General features: G+C 35.8%; 1 protein-coding gene across 4 annotated transcripts in view; it reads left to right on the forward strand.

Moving 5' to 3' along the window:
- NCOA3 (nuclear receptor coactivator 3) overlaps positions 1–15,631 on the forward strand; it is a 91,240-nt gene extending 75,609 nt beyond the window's left edge. For 3 of the 4 annotated variants that reach the window (XM_085314012.1, XM_085314011.1, XM_085314013.1), the window contains 12 exons: positions 96–976; positions 2,902–3,037; positions 3,990–4,178; positions 4,716–4,955; positions 6,555–6,681; positions 7,200–7,371; positions 8,166–8,462; positions 9,417–9,521; positions 10,002–10,227; positions 10,451–10,625; positions 11,201–11,342; positions 12,400–15,631. In XM_085314012.1, the coding sequence (XP_085170138.1) occupies positions 96–976; positions 2,902–3,037; positions 3,990–4,178; positions 4,716–4,955; positions 6,555–6,681; positions 7,200–7,371; positions 8,166–8,462; positions 9,417–9,521; positions 10,002–10,227; positions 10,451–10,625; positions 11,201–11,342; positions 12,400–12,411 (2,702 nt within the window). In that variant the 3' untranslated portion in view covers positions 12,412–15,631. The remainder of the gene's footprint in view (positions 1–95; positions 977–2,901; positions 3,038–3,989; positions 4,179–4,715; positions 4,956–6,554; positions 6,682–7,199; positions 7,372–8,165; positions 8,463–9,416; positions 9,522–10,001; positions 10,228–10,450; positions 10,626–11,200; positions 11,343–12,399) is intronic. The other variant, XM_085314015.1, reaches the window with a different exon arrangement.
- Positions 15,632–15,841: the final 210 nt, after the last annotated feature.

Below are 15,841 nucleotides of genomic sequence, written 5' to 3' on the forward strand. Positions count from 1 at the left end.
TAATTAACTCAATGCAGCAGTCATATGTAATGCAAAAGGAAAAGCAGATACAGACAGTAATCTAATTAAARTTTGATCTCTGTTGTGTAATACAGGTATGCACTCTCCAATGGGTTCTGCCAGCAACATTGGCAACAGCACTTTCTCTAGCAGTTCTCTTAGTGCTCTTCAAGCCATTAGTGAGGGGGTTGGAACTTCCCTTCTATCTACACTTTCTTCACCAGGTCCAAAATTGGATAATTCCCCGAACATGAGCATAGCTCAGCAAAGTAAAACGAGCACCCAGGACTCGAAAAGCCCATCRAGTTTGTATTGCGAACAAAACCAAGTGGAAAGTTCCATGTGCCAGTCAAACAGCAGGGARCTCCTTAGTGAAAAGGACAGTAAAGAGGGAAATCTAGAGGCATCTGAAAGTCAGAGGGGACCATCKGAAAGCAAAGGGCATAAAAAGCTGCTTCAGCTACTCACGTGCTCTTCAGATGAAAGAGGACATTCCACAGCATCAAACTCGCCCTTAGACTCTAATTGTAAAGAGTCTTCTACCAATGTTACCAGTCCTTCAGGAGTTTCCTCGTCAACATCTGGAGGGGTATCTTCCTCCTCAAACATGCACGGGTCGCTCCTTCAAGAGAAGCACAGGATTTTACATAAATTGTTGCAAAATGGTAATTCTCCTGCAGAGGTAGCCAAGATCACAGCTGAAGCTACCGGCAAAGACACATACCATGATGCTAGTAATACAGCCCCCTGTGGAGAAGGCACTGTCAAACAGGAACAACTGAGCCCAAAGAAGAAGGAAAACAATGCTTTACTGAGATACCTGCTAGATAAAGATGATGTTAAGGACCCACTTTCCAAAGAGTTAAAGCCTAAAGTAGAAGGAGTGGATAATAAAATGGGACAATGCAGTAGTTCTACTCTTCCTACTTCTAGTCAAGAAAAGGAGATTAAAATAAAAGCAGAACCAACAGAGGAGGTAGAGTATAATTTAAAATGATGGTGATGAACAAGCCAGTATTTTCTTTTAAAGTGACTGATTAAAAAAAAAAGATACTCTTTCTTAAAAATGCATATGTAAACATTTCCAAGTGAGTTCTATGCATGTGAAACCATGTGCTCAGGTTTTACTGTAAATGACAAAGCACAAACAAATAGAACCTCAGGATATATATGTAACCAAATGTGCTGTACTGAAATCCCAGAGTAATGTTAGCTTTGAGATATGGTACAATTRAAATAGTGTATATTTACAGATTATTATTTAAAATCAAATCTTTTAGCATCAGCAGTTTCACATAGCACATGTTTATTTTTATGGCTCACTAGGAAATGGAGCTGTTAGCTGCCTCTAATTAGTTGATAATGCAATAGCAAAAAGTAAAACTAGCAGGGATTACATAGTTTTGTTTAAAAATATAAACACAGCATGTGTAATATTTAAAATAGCCATAAATTCATTGATGTTAGTACTCTTATTTTTTTTTAAGGGAAGGAAAATATTGTCCCAAATATGTATTTTTTTATATATATATATGTACGCATATATGTATGTATCTATATGTGTATGTGTGTGTATATATATAGTACACACATATATATGCACACAATATGTGTATATATATTATATATATACATATACTACACGCACACACACACACACACATATGTGTATGTGTGGTATTTTTCTATATTATTCTGGCTGTAACAAAATACATTCATAAAACTAGGAAGACACCTTAAAGCAAAATTAACTATTATTTATACAATGGACTCTCTGAAGAAAATTTTCCATGTTAAAAAAAAAAAAAAAAAGGAAGCCTTTGTTTTTTGTCTTAAAAAAAGAAAAGGGCGTATTTCTCAACTGTTAGTGAGTTGGGATGATGAGGGAAATTTGAAAAATGTTTGAGTCTGTTTCTAGAGTTTAAATTCCAAGAAATGCCATGATATTACATACTACATCACCGTGGAAATGGAACACTACTGAAATCAGTGGCACACTTGCTGAGGACAGCTATTTTTAAAATAGTAATACTTAGATCATATTTCTTTTATATTTAGTACCTAGGTCACATTTGGAACTGCTTCAATGTAAAATGCTTGTTAGTAGGGGAGAGCTTACAGAAAACATGTTGGTAGCTTAGAACTTGGACTTCCCAAATCACTAATAGCTATGTAAACATGAATTTACTGTACAATTGTTTATATTTGTTAATGGCTGACTATAAACTAAATACYTCATAACATTTTTTTTTGAATACCATTGAGGAAGTAAATTGTTAACAACTGTGCAGTAATACAGGTGTGTAGTTACACTGCTTATTCCTAAGAACTATGAACCATACTCAGAGAAGCTTACTTTGCAAAGATACTAATCTATTATCTGTGTAATTTTTATTCTGTTAAAACTGTGCCTGATTTAAAGACAAATTTTAAAAGAAAAGTAGAGATCTTTTTGACCAGGAAAGTCTGTGACTACTTTTTATATGTTGTGTTCAGCAATGATCAATCTAAGCTAGTTGTAAAGGCCTGATACATTTTTCTTTTTTTTTACCGAACAGTACGTTTGTGATGTTGCTTGCTGTCATTAGTATTATCTTTGTAAGTTGTGACGCCTGAAATGTTTATATTCAAATRTGATTTTCTTTTTATTTATGTATAGTACCTCCAGTTTCTCCTTAAATTCTTATTCCTCAAAATTAGCCAGGCAGAATACCCTATTAAAAACAAGCTAAATAATATCTGAACTTCTTTGGAAATTGGGAGAAAGCTGGAGATATTATTGGTGAACTAAAGCATTTATCTCTTCGTTATATCCTTTAAGATTAGTAAGGAGCTGAATGAARATTGACAGATGGCAGAATGATAGTAAATAACCTTGGTATTTTATTGTTTCTTTTTCAGATGAGYGGAGACTTGGATAATTTGGATGCAATTCTAGGTGACTTGACTAGTTCAGACTTTTATAATAGTGCTATATCTGCAAATGGGAATACYCTTGGAACAAAACAAGCGTTATTTCAAGGAACTACCCCATTGAGTAAGGAATTTCATTTAACCTCACTTTGGTTTTAGAATTAGTGTTTTATTCTTACCTGATAAAAACATCTCTGCCCAGTGTAGATTTCCTACAGTATCGCCAAAGGCATCAGGAAAAACATTTTAGTGGTTGTAAATTGAAACAGAGAATTTAATTTCATGCAGATGACTAGGGAAAGAATGTGGATTAGTGGCAATCTTTTGATTTCCCGCTCATTCTACATGAAAGCATCTTGTGGCTTGCAAAATCTAATCAATAATTCTCCTCTACATTCAGAGGAATGACTTTCCTTAGTAGGAAGTTGAGCTGGAGAGAAAGATAAACTCACTAACAGACCAGCATAATTACAACAGTCACTTGGTTTTATAATTGTGGTCCTCTCTCAATTATATCTGGCAACAGGTTGCTGAGTTAACCTTAGGAAGGTAAAAAATGCATAGTGCAAAATGTTAATTCAGCTACAAGAAGCTGTAAGACCAGTGATGATGTTGGCTGTGGAGCACAGTGATCGCTAGGATAACTGGTTCACATGGTACAGTGTGCTCAGGAACATACTGCTTCTGGATCCAACCTGGTTCAAGCAGAGCACCATCTGACTTGTCTCCGCCTCCATGTCAGGGATACCCAAATGATGGACAGTCCATATATATTAATAAGAGCGTAATACTAGAGTATTTCAAAATGTTAAACATGGATTGTTACCGAACTTAAAATGAGCCTTTTTATGTGTAGGGCCAAAGGAATTGCATTCGGCTTTGCTAGTGAAAAGTGTGTGCTCAAAATGTGACTAAAGTAGTGACAACACAAACTATTAATAACTATTCCTGACCTGTTAAAAGCGAAATATATTTGCCCGTAAATAGATCAAATTTATGTAAATCATGAATARTACTTTTTATTTTTTAAGTATAAGATGTACAAATGTTGCAAGCATCTTTTAATTCTTTAACAGGTATGAGAAGTCCACAGACTGTGCAGACTGCCCGCCCGCCTTTCAACAGAGCCATGTCTTTAGATAGCCCTGTGGGGTCAGGCCCTCCTGTGAGGAATGCCAATGCGTTCTCCATGTTACAAAAGCAAAACTTGATGGGGGGAAGTCCGAGAATGGTTGAAAACCAGGAAAATTTTGGAGCAAATCTGGGTTTGTTGATTGTGTACAAATAGATCTCATTGTAAAAAAAAATGCTGTAACAAAAAAAAATGTTGCAAGATTCTCATCAGAAGAAATCTTAAAGAGTATTACTTTTTTTTATAAACAACACCTAAATAGCTTAATTGTTATTATCAGCTAAAATTATAAGAAAATAGCCATTTGCCATTGTGTGTATTCCAGGACTTTACTTTTGTTTAGGGKTTTTTTTTTTGTTTGTTTTTTGTTTTTTTTTTCTGTAACAAGTTCTGACCTTTAACCTATGCTTTTAATATATAGAGCCAAGAACAGGTAGAGATGACAGTCAGTCATTAATATTTTAAAATATATTTAGGTGAATATACTTGGGATGATAGAAAGCTTGACATGGTTAGCTTTACTTGCTTTTGCAGGAATTCACTGAGTTGCTCTGTCATTAGTAGTTGTTATTGTTGGTAAAAGAAAAAGAAACATACAAATAATTCTAAAACTAAAATATGTAATGTATTTCATATGAGAAATCATTATCTCCTCTGCTCTCCCTTACAGCAAGTGGGCCCAACAGAAATGTAGCTATGAATCAGCACCCATCAGGAGACTGGGGTCTGCCAAACCCGAAAGTTAACAGACTCGAGCCAACAAGCTCCGCTTCGATGCTGAGACCGGGACCCGAGTTCAATGCCTCCCTTCCCAGAGCCACCGCAGGTGGTTCTATGGCTGGGTTGCCCATTCGTTCTAACAGCGTCCCTGGCACAAGACCAGTGCTACAACAGCAAATGATTCACATGAGTAAGCTCTTCGTATTATATTGTACCGCTTAATGCCACCTTGTTAGTGCCTCAGTAAGCATTCGTTTTAAGAGTCTTTTCAGTTTTGGTATGATGCTAGCTCTGCGTCCAAAGACTAGGCTCTTGAGGGAAAGACCATGATTCTCCCTTGACTGGGGCAAGTGCCAGTTGGACTGTGAGATGCAATGTAAGCTTAATGACAATTGATCATATTATATCAAGGAATGGTATTATTTGACTTACTGATGTTTTTGCTGTTCAGTGGTTTCAATGTGTTTCATACACAGATAATTCATTCTGAATCTCCAGATTTTTTGAGATAATTCCAGTGTATTTCTAGTTCTCAAATGCAGTACTTGTCTACAGAATTCCAGGAGCAAAATTCCATCTGTGATTATATGAGAAAATATTAGTATTGAGATTTATTTAATTCATTTTACCTGATACCTAATTTGTTTAATAATGTTTAAACTAAGTTGTATTTTGCAGTTAATGTTTTGGTAATCAGGTTTTTGAGCTTTTTAGTAGGTATTTCAGAACTCTTGTCACAGACAGTGTTCAAACTTTCTGTAAAACCACATTGCAAGTGCAGGTTCTTTTTTAAGTATTCATATTTGCTTGGAGAAACCAAGTTATGTGCATAAAATGTAAAGAGAGTCTTAAAGTTCTAATTTTGAGAAGCCTATCTTTTTTTTCTGTTTTATACCTCTAACAAACATTTAGCCTRGAGCTGAGATTGTCTTGACTAATGTAACAATACCAGCACATCCAAAGATTCATGATTYGTGTGCCACCAGGGCCAGGAAACGCCCTGGCACGCCTTTGCTCCATTTTCATCCTGGAGCTCTATGGGTCTATTACCAGGCTCTTACCCTGACTTGCTGTTTCAAATTGACATGTGGATGTAAGGCTAAATCTGGAAAAAAATTTATGCAGTCCTTAACTGGATTACAATTCCTCAGTAGCTTCTTGGATATCGTTACTGTTAGGTAGTTCCTACAGATACTGGGAAATAATGGGATGGTGCACGCTGTGTGGTGCTGTCTGTGGACAGCAGATAAGAATGGGTGATGTGATCACTGGCTGYCTGAGCCCTGGAGGCTTTATAGGGTAGAACATCAGAAAGGGGTGAACAGGTAGAAGGGCCACACTCTGAAAATCGTTGATATGTAACTCTCCTTCATTTGATTTTTCACTCTGCTTTGGAATTTAAAATGCCAGACACTGTTAACMTCACTATAACGATGCATATTTGCTAGTATCTAGATTTCATTGGCCAGAAAACTCATTTGTGATGGTGTAAAATTACTGTATTTCATTTGCCACTTTCCTATTTTAGGAATTTAAAGATTAGTGATAGCAGTTCTGTTCTAATAGGGCTACAGCATCAGATCACTACTGTATTCAACGCCTATGATCTATCTCATTTCTGAAAAAAGCCAAGTGTGAATTGATGTACTTATGCAGTTTAAAACATGCTAATGGAAATTTCTTAAAGCTATTTGGCAATTTGTATAATCATCCATAATGCTTTGTGTGAACACTCAAGAGCAAGGTGCCACCTTTTGTTTTTTAAAAAACCAAACCTTTTACTTCACAGGGCCGAATGAGATTAATATTGGTATGGGTGGGAACCCTTATGGACAGCCAGGACCATCTAACCAGCCAGGATCATGGCCTGATAACATGCTGCCCATGGAGCAAGCATCTCGGGGTTCACAAAACAGGTAGAAATTAAGATAGTTTAAAGATAAGTTTAAATATAACTGCTCATTGTTTAAGATGTGGAAAAATCAATGTAGCATACACAGTGGGGTTTAAGGAATTGGRTTAGTCTTTCCATTTCTGTTCTGTTGTCATGTGACTCTGTGTATCTTTTAACGCAGCTCYGAAAAAACACTGCTAACAAAATCAAACCGCGCTGAGTTGGAAGGGAGAGTGAGATGGGAAAGTTTTAAATAACCTCTCTCTCACATGTGCACAAACTAAACTTTTTCTGGCATCTAAAGTTTAATCAGAAACAGGAAAAGCAGAATTTGGATTCATTGAAGATTAGATAGTAGTTGAGTGGACATTCAGGGCTTAAATTTGAGTCTTAAGTCTTGAAGTCTTTCTTCAGTCTTCTGGATGGTTATAATCTTTCAGGTCAATATGCTATATAAAACTATCTTTATAGTCTTTATATCTTTATATCTATCTTTATAGTCCATAATGGCTGGGGATTTTTATTTTATTTTATTCATAGACAATTAGTTAGAAGCTCTTTGGATGACCTTTTATGTCCAGCACCAAATGTGGAAGGGCAGAGTGATGAAAGGGCGCTTCTAGACCAGCTGCACACATTGCTGAGCAACACGGATGTCACCAGTCTGGAGGAAATTGACAGAGCGTTAGGAATTCCTGATCTTGTAAACCAAGTAAGCAAGCAGAGATTTTGGCCATTTATTTTTCAACAACCTGTATTACCTTTGTACTTGAAAATGAAGAGAGCCTCCTCATTCACTTGCATYTCCTCACTTTGTTGCTTCCGTTTTCCTAAACCTGCCTTTGGAAGAATCTGCTTTGAGTAGTGATTTTCATCAGAGAAGTTTAGTACTTATTAAACTTCTTGTGTGTTACAAAATAATAAAATGACATCATCTAATCTATGTTTGTAGAAGATACTTTGGTATATAATTTTGGGGAGGACATAAATCATTGTAATTGTGTCAGCAGAGAATGAATTGGTTTTCTTCAGTATATCTATTATGAGCAAAAATATATTGTGAAATATGTTACTGGCAGTAATGTGCTAGCCAAGATGATCCCTTCATCTCCTGCAATTCCAGGTTAAATTTACTTGGCTAGCAAGTAGGAAAAAAAAAATCCATTTGATAATTTGGAATTTAGTGGAAAACACAAAACCACACTGTCAGTTGTACAAACTGCAGTTTAAAGGTACAAAAGAACTTAAACAATGGTACTAGTCTTTTCATGTAAGTAGTATGCAACAAAACTAATTTAAAGATAAATAATTATGTTTTATCATAATTTCTGCTTTTTCTTTTTTTTGGATACAGAACCAGTATAATTTATCTGTACAACTTTCTACTCAAGAAACTATTCGCCTTAGTATGTTATGTTTGTTTTATTGTTTCTTTAGCAATTCCAWCTAAAATAACAGTGAAATCCTGTGTCTTTGCTAGCAGTATGTTCTTTGTATCTGTTGAAGGGGCAAGCTCTGGAACCGAAGCAAGATTCATTCCAAGGTCAGGAATCTGCAGTTATGATTGACCAGAAGTCTTCGTTATATGGCCAGCCCTATCAAGGGCAAGGGGCAGCAATGCCAGGAGGTTTTAGTAACATTCAGGGACAACAGCCATCCTTTAATTCAGTGATGAATCAGATGAGCCAACAAAGCAATTTTCCACTTCAAAGTATGCATCCTAGAGCAAATGTGATGAGACCTCGAACCAATACACCAAAGCAGCTCCGAATGCAACTACARCAGAGGCTTCAGGGGCAGCAGGTAATCTTTTGGTCCTGCTTTTACATTTTTCTTTTTATTTCAGAACAACAAGAGGTACACACCGAATTCTGTTSGTTCAAGAATATGGGAATTGATGTTACAGTTCGTGATCAAATGGACCACGAAATTGGCGGTTGCATTTTTTCTGCATATTGCTTGTTTTGATTGTATTCTGTAAATAACCATGTATATTTATTAAAATATTATTTTGCTTTCCCTTTATTAATTTGATCTCATTTTAGCTACTTAGGACAGAGGGAGCCAGGGTATGTAAAACCACAAAGATCTTAACACTGTCTTGAAAGCACTGCTTTGAAAAAACATCTATTACTGGATTATTTCAACATTAATTTCAGCTTGTGAAAATAGGTTCCAGTAGAATAGAGTCATGATATCAGTAGAGAGTACAGGATACATTTTTAATATGGAAAACATTGGCTAATGAAAGGAAATGCTGTGGCCGTTCTGAAATACGGTTAGGACATGACCAAGTTTTAGATAATGGAAAATTCATATGTAAAACTAAGAAAACTAAGRTGATGCTGTGTAATACAGAGTGGCAACATTTAATGCTTAAGAAACAGGGTGTTCAATCCTGGCTGTTCAGTGTCGCTAGTTCAGTCTGTATGGTTTCGGAGTATTACAACAGAGAAGGAAGGAGACAGAAGTTTAGTATTTTAAACACAGCTGTAGTGTGTGGTTATCCATTCTGTCGAAAATATGATTTAGAACTAGATTTGATCTGCTATATGTTTGTTTTTAAAAAGTTTTAAGTTCAAAAGAAAAGAAGAAAGGAAAAAAAAAAGAGAAAGACAGTTAGTACTAGACTGTTTGGAGGGGTTTTCTTTTTGAGTGATTCAAGAGGTTTATAAAGAATTTTTTTGCAGACTTGCCATTACTTTTTTCAGATACTGATATTTTCAAGGTAATAGCGCTAAAATGTCTTTTTCTAAGTTTATGAATCAGACTCGTCAAGCACTTGAAATGAAAATGGAAAATCCAGGCAGTGGCAATACCTCAGTGATGAGACCAGTTATGCAGACGCAGGTGGCATCACAGGTAAGTAATTAGTCTACTAACCTTTCTGAAAACAGTAATTTTTAAAAAGAGACATCTTTTGCAAGTCTGCTTAGAATTTGGGCCTTCTTTCATGTTTCCACAGTGTATATTCATGTATTTCCCCTGTAAAACAAACAAACAAAAGTTTGAAACCTCTCATGTTCATGAGATTTCAGAGGAATCAGTTAGGTCATGCTGCTGATACAGTGTGCTAAGTCTTTTCCCTGTAGGGTATGCTAGATAGTTTACTGCATCGTCTCTTTAGCACCTGACAGTGCTAAACAGTGCTAAGCAGTGACAACTTAATGAAAACCTTTGTCTGATATTTTAATGGTTCTTTTACTGGCTGTGGGTTTTCTTTACTTTCTGTTCTGGTTATTGTTTGTACTGGGTTTAGTGTTTGAGATTTGATTGATTCTGACATGACTTGGTTTATAAAAATGTTTTCTAATGTGATTTTTTTTTCCCTTTGGGGGATAGCAGCAAGGTTTTCTTAATGCTCAAATGGTGGCTCAGCGTAACAGGGAGCTAATAAGTCATCATTTTAGACAACAGAGGATGGCAATGATGATGCAGCAGCAACAGCAACCTCAGGCTTTCAGTCCACCACCAAATGTGACTGCCTCAGGAAGCATGGATGGTGCTTTGACAGGCCCTCCAATGGCTCAAGTTCCTCCACAGCAATTCCCCTACCCACCTAATTATGGTACTAGTGCTAGCATGTTGCTTTTTTTCTCTCTTGCCTTCTTTTCTCTTTTGTCATTTATTTAATCAAYCCCAACTACCTATGTATTGCTCATTCTGAAGCATGGAAAATACTTGTGCAAAAAGATGAGTTTTCGCCCTTCCTTTCTTTGCAAGAAGATAAAATAAAAATGTTTGGTTATGCTAACCGAAGTATATTGCCTGTCTGCTGTTTGTCTTGTAAGGACTGAACCAACAACCTGACCCTGCATTTAGCAGGGTGTCAAGCCCTCCCAACCCAATGATGTCGTCAAGAATTGGAGCCTCCCAGAATCCTATGATGCAGCATCCTCAGGCAGCAGCAATGTACCAGTCTGCTGAGATGAAGGGCTGGCCATCGGGAAGCATGGCCAGGAGCAGGTAAACATTATAATCTATGACTCAAATTTTCTTTCATTTTGCTTGAAAGCAAAAGCCATGTTAAATAGCTTGTAGGAAGAAGAAYGTTTCAAAGAGGAAAAAACAGGTTATATCTTCTAGTGTTTGTATCGTCCTTGATCTGCTCTGGTTTAGGAAACAGACTGTGATTCAGTACATCTTATGCCTAGCTCCTGTTACTTACATTGGACCACTGCAGTCATTGTAACCAGAAACAACAGTCTTAACTGAAGCCTCCAAAAGGGTTACAATAGGACAATAGGAAGTGTGTGTGTGTGTGTGTGTGTGTGTGTGTGTGTACATACATATATATATATATATATACACACATATACATATATATAATTTCTATATGTGTGTGAAAATTCAAAATTCCTTTTGGGAGGGGAACTTCCCCCCCCTCCATTAAACAAGGGGAAAAAAGTAAATATAAATAGTTTCATGCTTTTGGTGATTATGTAATTTTTCTTTCGTGTGTGTCAGAGCTGGTACAGGGGAGGCAATATATCATTGAGTAGACTTCTTGGACTAATTCTGTGTGTCCTTTTGTGCTTCAGTTCTTTTCCACAGCAGCAGTTTAGCCATCAAGGTAATCCTGCGACTTACAGTATGATGCACATGAATGGCAGCAGTGGCCACATTGGACAGATGAACATGAATACCATGCCTATGTCAGGGATGCCTATGGGTCCGGACCAGGTAAGTTGTATATAATAATTAATTCTGTCTAGACAAAATCATAAATATTCAACAGGTCTATCATCCTTCAAGGTCTGGATGAAAAGATCTGTTGACTTACTTGACACTGAGTACARTTTGTTTCCAGCTCTTCTTCTGACACAATCTTGTTCTCAGTTACCCTGTTTGTAATTACATCTGTGGTGCTASTTTTGGTATTTCTCAAGAGATACCTTATTTTTGTTGATATTTAAACCAAATCCATGGTGAACCTAAGTGATAGGCTATGATTAGCTGTTGACTTTCAAGTATCACAGGATCAAGGCTTAAACTGCGTAAGAGGTGCTTAAATACTTCTGAGCCTGGAGAAATCCCAGAAAGCAAAACACAGAAGCTGTTAAAAGTATCTGCAGGAGATGAAAAAGATTACATATAACAGCCCTCATGAGTCAGATCTAGAATCCCAGTAACACAGTGTCTTTCTGGAAGAAGCTAATGATGATAATTATCCTTATGAGTATATGTGTGTTCTTGTAGCAAGGAACTATGGAAAATCTAGGCCAATTGTTTAAGGCAAAAGTGAGTTAGTAACAGACAATGAAAGCTGAAATTCTAAATACATTTTTGTTGTAATCTTTCCACAAAATACCAAAGGAAGAGCAGAACAATATTCAGATAAACTRAATTTACTCAAATCACCAGTATCTCATGAAATTTTGTCTAAGGTTCCTAAGAAACTAGTGAAAAAAATCGGAGGACTTCTAGGGGACAAGCAAGGTTGTGGAAGACTGGACAAAGTCAAGCATTATACAAAGAGGAGTAAAGGAAGGTGAATGTCAGGTTTTCCCAAAGCACRTGTCATAGTGTGAAGATAACCAAATATCACCTTTAAGCAGCTCTGAGATAGCATTTCTTTTCTACAAATTCATCTTCAAGAAGGAGTACTAAACCACTGTTTTTCTGCTTAGAACTTGACAGTACTTTTCTCTTCAAAAAGCAACATTGGAAAGATTTTCAGCAAAGGTTTTTATTTTCTCTAATGATGCTTTCTTCTTCTTCTTCTTCTTCTTTTTAACAGAAATACTGCTGACAGCTAAACCCATGATCTCCAAACAAGAATGCGCTCTATTAATGATGCACTAGTGTTACAAAGGACAACTGCGCATTCTTCATGGCAACTAGTACTGGCCTTATGGAAATAAGTGATTTTTTCCAGCTAATCACCATGATGTTCTAAGTTACTTCATTCAGAAGAAAGAAAAAATCAAAAAAAACTTTTTTTCATAAAGCAGTCTCTGTATTACTGTATATTTTGTTGTACAATACAAGGTCATAAATATATTTGGCGCTCTGCCTCTAGAAATGTGAATTTGGCAATAGCATTTTAGTAAATATGATGGGTAGACTCCTCGGATACCATGTCTATTTACTGYAGCTATCCAAAGCCCTTTAACTACAGGCAGATGAAAGTGCCTGGAGAAGTCATGGTGATAAGAATTTTCTGATTTCTCTAGTAAGAATATCTGACAGAGAATGTAGTTCCTAGCCTTGACTCTTTTATATGAATTCCTGAATATAAATGCTGCTTTTAATCTCTAACCCCCAAGAGTCAGGATTTCCCAGGCAAAGTAGCAGTGCAAAATGGATTGGCACATACTATTCCAGAATCCTGTCCATTGATGTCAAGGGGTAAAAAAGAGAAGATAATAAATTTAAATTATTTAAACACAATTGTGACTAATATTTACATATTGATGTGCAGCTGAGTGCACTTTATAAAAGACTATATAATGGATTAATGCAATATCTTTGATAAGGACTTAATATGAAGGTAGGGTGTGCTCATGTTCCTTCTCAAATACAATCTCCTTAGAATTATTTGAAAAGACTGCATAATGTAATGTTTTCTGTGTTTGAAAATTAGAGCAATAATCTTTCATCTTTTTTAAAATAAACTTCAGAAAACTCAAGGCCAGGCACTGCTGTCTGAATCAGAATTTTGCAGTCTTCTTGTGAATAAATTTTGTAAATACGATCTTTAAGATATTGTATTATATATATGACTTTTGTAGATCACTAACTCATTTTTGCAGAGTTTGTGAAGCTAAATATTTAACAAAGTTGATTTCTGTAAACTAAGTGTAGTTGAGGTCCAAATAGAAAACTTTTTTTAATTAAATTTAATGTCTTTGAAGCTGGGTGACTTTGGCCCACATCTCTCTCTCCTTTGGTCTTTGACACGTCATTTATTTTTACATCTTTAACATACAGCTTTTTATAAAAGATCAGTTGTTAAATGCTTTCTCCACCTGTGAGCACTTTGTTRCATTTCTTTTATGTAAGGCAATTTTGCAAAAAGGCTCTGCATTGTAAAATGTTATGACTTGTATGACAGTCATAGCTTATATGTTGCCTTTTCAGTTGATGAGTCTGGGTTATGTCTTTTTTTGGTCAATGTTAATGAACTCTAAATGTTCTTCAGAAAAAGTCTGTCTGTTGCAAAACCACATTGTTACAGGACATCCAGAAATCCTGCAGGTTATCGACTCAGTTTAACCAAATGTCTGCACCTCATTGGATTGTTCTAATAGTAATGAATGTACTTTCTAAGCAGTTTTCTCTCCTATCGGTATTTAAGTTTGGTTACAAAATTATTCATACTGCTTGCTGATAGATGTTTTATTTCTCTGTTTTGGTTCCCTAAAATGAAGATCCTTTGGCAGTTTTTCCAGTTTCAGGCAGTTGCAKCGAGTTAAACCTTGAAACTTCGGTAAGGGGTGACCCAGAAACAGTGACGATGTGCGGTGCTCTAGTTCTCTTGTTCACTGTGTAATGGAAAACTGACTTCTCTCAAGTGAGTAAAGAAAAAAACCTCTGTCCTCGATTGCTTTTTCTGGTACTTTAAGTATAAGGTGGTTTTATTTTTCAGAATATTCAGTGATCTTCCATTTTAATAGAAATAACTTTCACTAGAAAAAGTGTTATGAATTTCATCCTTAGCATCCAGCCAGTTGTGTTCCAGAGGGAATGCAAATTCAGCCAGCCTACTTTATGCAACCCCATCTTTACAATTAGTACTGAGGGTATAGATTAGGTGATAGTATTTACTTGAAACCTTCAGTCCAATTCATGTATGCTTTTTAATGTAAAACTTTTAAAAGTCTAAGGAACTTTTATTTCCTTTATGTCTTAGAACACACCTATTTGTTGAGTAAGYGCTGCCCACTTAAGTTGAAAGGCAACAATCCCTTGCTTTTTACATTAAATCAGAGTAGAACAATCTTTATAGTTTGTAGTTGTTCATTATATTGATGGAAGCTACAAATCCCGATAGCTTTCATTAGGTGAGTTCCTCAACTATATGCTACTTTATACATTGTGCCCTCTTAACTTTTTTTGAGTGAATCTGTTTATACATCTGTCTATCACTGACTGATGCCATAAAGAGCCATCGTTGTCTCATCTGTATTTAGAATGTTTGAGCTTTCCAGTATCTACATGTTTGCTGAATCCAAAGAATTTTAGTTTAAACTTAATTAAGGGGGGAACAAAGGCCATTTTAAAGTGCATTGATGAAATCTTTCTTGGCAACACTGATCCTAAATCTAGTTTGAAGTTTATCTATCTACTGCAGTAAATAAAACTTTCCTTGCAATCTGTTGGCATTAGTATCTCCACCAACTCTGTTTGAATTCTACAGCAGAGTTTTCTGAATGTTTCTTWAAAAAAAAAAARWKTTTTTTTTTWAAAAAAGTGCCCATGTAACATTTCTCAGCAGTAAGAGACCAGTTAGCTAGTACAACCACCTCTGATCACTGTTGCATACTGAATATAGTTTTGCTACACGTCTCTTGTTATTCTTTAGATCGCAGGAACCGTGTTTTTATAAAATTCACATATAATATCCAATTTTGCCCTAAAATCATGCTTTTAAAGTTAGGAAATCGAGACTATTTTTCAGTTRTAAGACAAAAGTATTTGAATGTTTTACCAATTAGCGCACATTTTATTTTAGAACTTATGTGCAGACTAGCAGACTACCAGGTGATAGAATGCTACAGCAAGTATGAAACTGTGTAATTCTGAGAGCAATATTTTTAAAAAAATCTCAGGAGAAGGCATACAGTATTGAGAATTGCATTTAAGTTTAGTTTACATTAAGTTTTGCTTGAAATATCTGTATCTATTTTGCAAAACAAAACCATGGGGACTGATTTCTAAGAGCTGGTTGTAAGGTATTACTGCTCTTCTGATTTTTGTGTTTGGATGTTAATAATAATGTAAATAAAGGTTTCTATTTAAAAACAGAACTTGGTGACATAGTGTAATAGCTGTCTAGTATTTTAAGGCTGGTAACTGTATCTGGAAAGGTGAGAGAAAATTCTGTAGTATTACAAAAATGCTGTAACTATAACAGAGCAAAGCTATGTATAGCAAATGATTTTTTTTTTCTCTAGTTGGCTGTCAAGCTGAGAGCATAATGGCTCAGACCTTCCACCTGTGAGACATTTAACAGCTAA

This window comes from Rhea americana, unplaced genomic scaffold (assembly GCF_003343005.1).
Source record: "Rhea americana isolate MKP2758 unplaced genomic scaffold, rheAme1 scaffold_4, whole genome shotgun sequence".
Lineage (NCBI taxonomy): Eukaryota > Metazoa > Chordata > Aves > Rheiformes > Rheidae > Rhea > Rhea americana.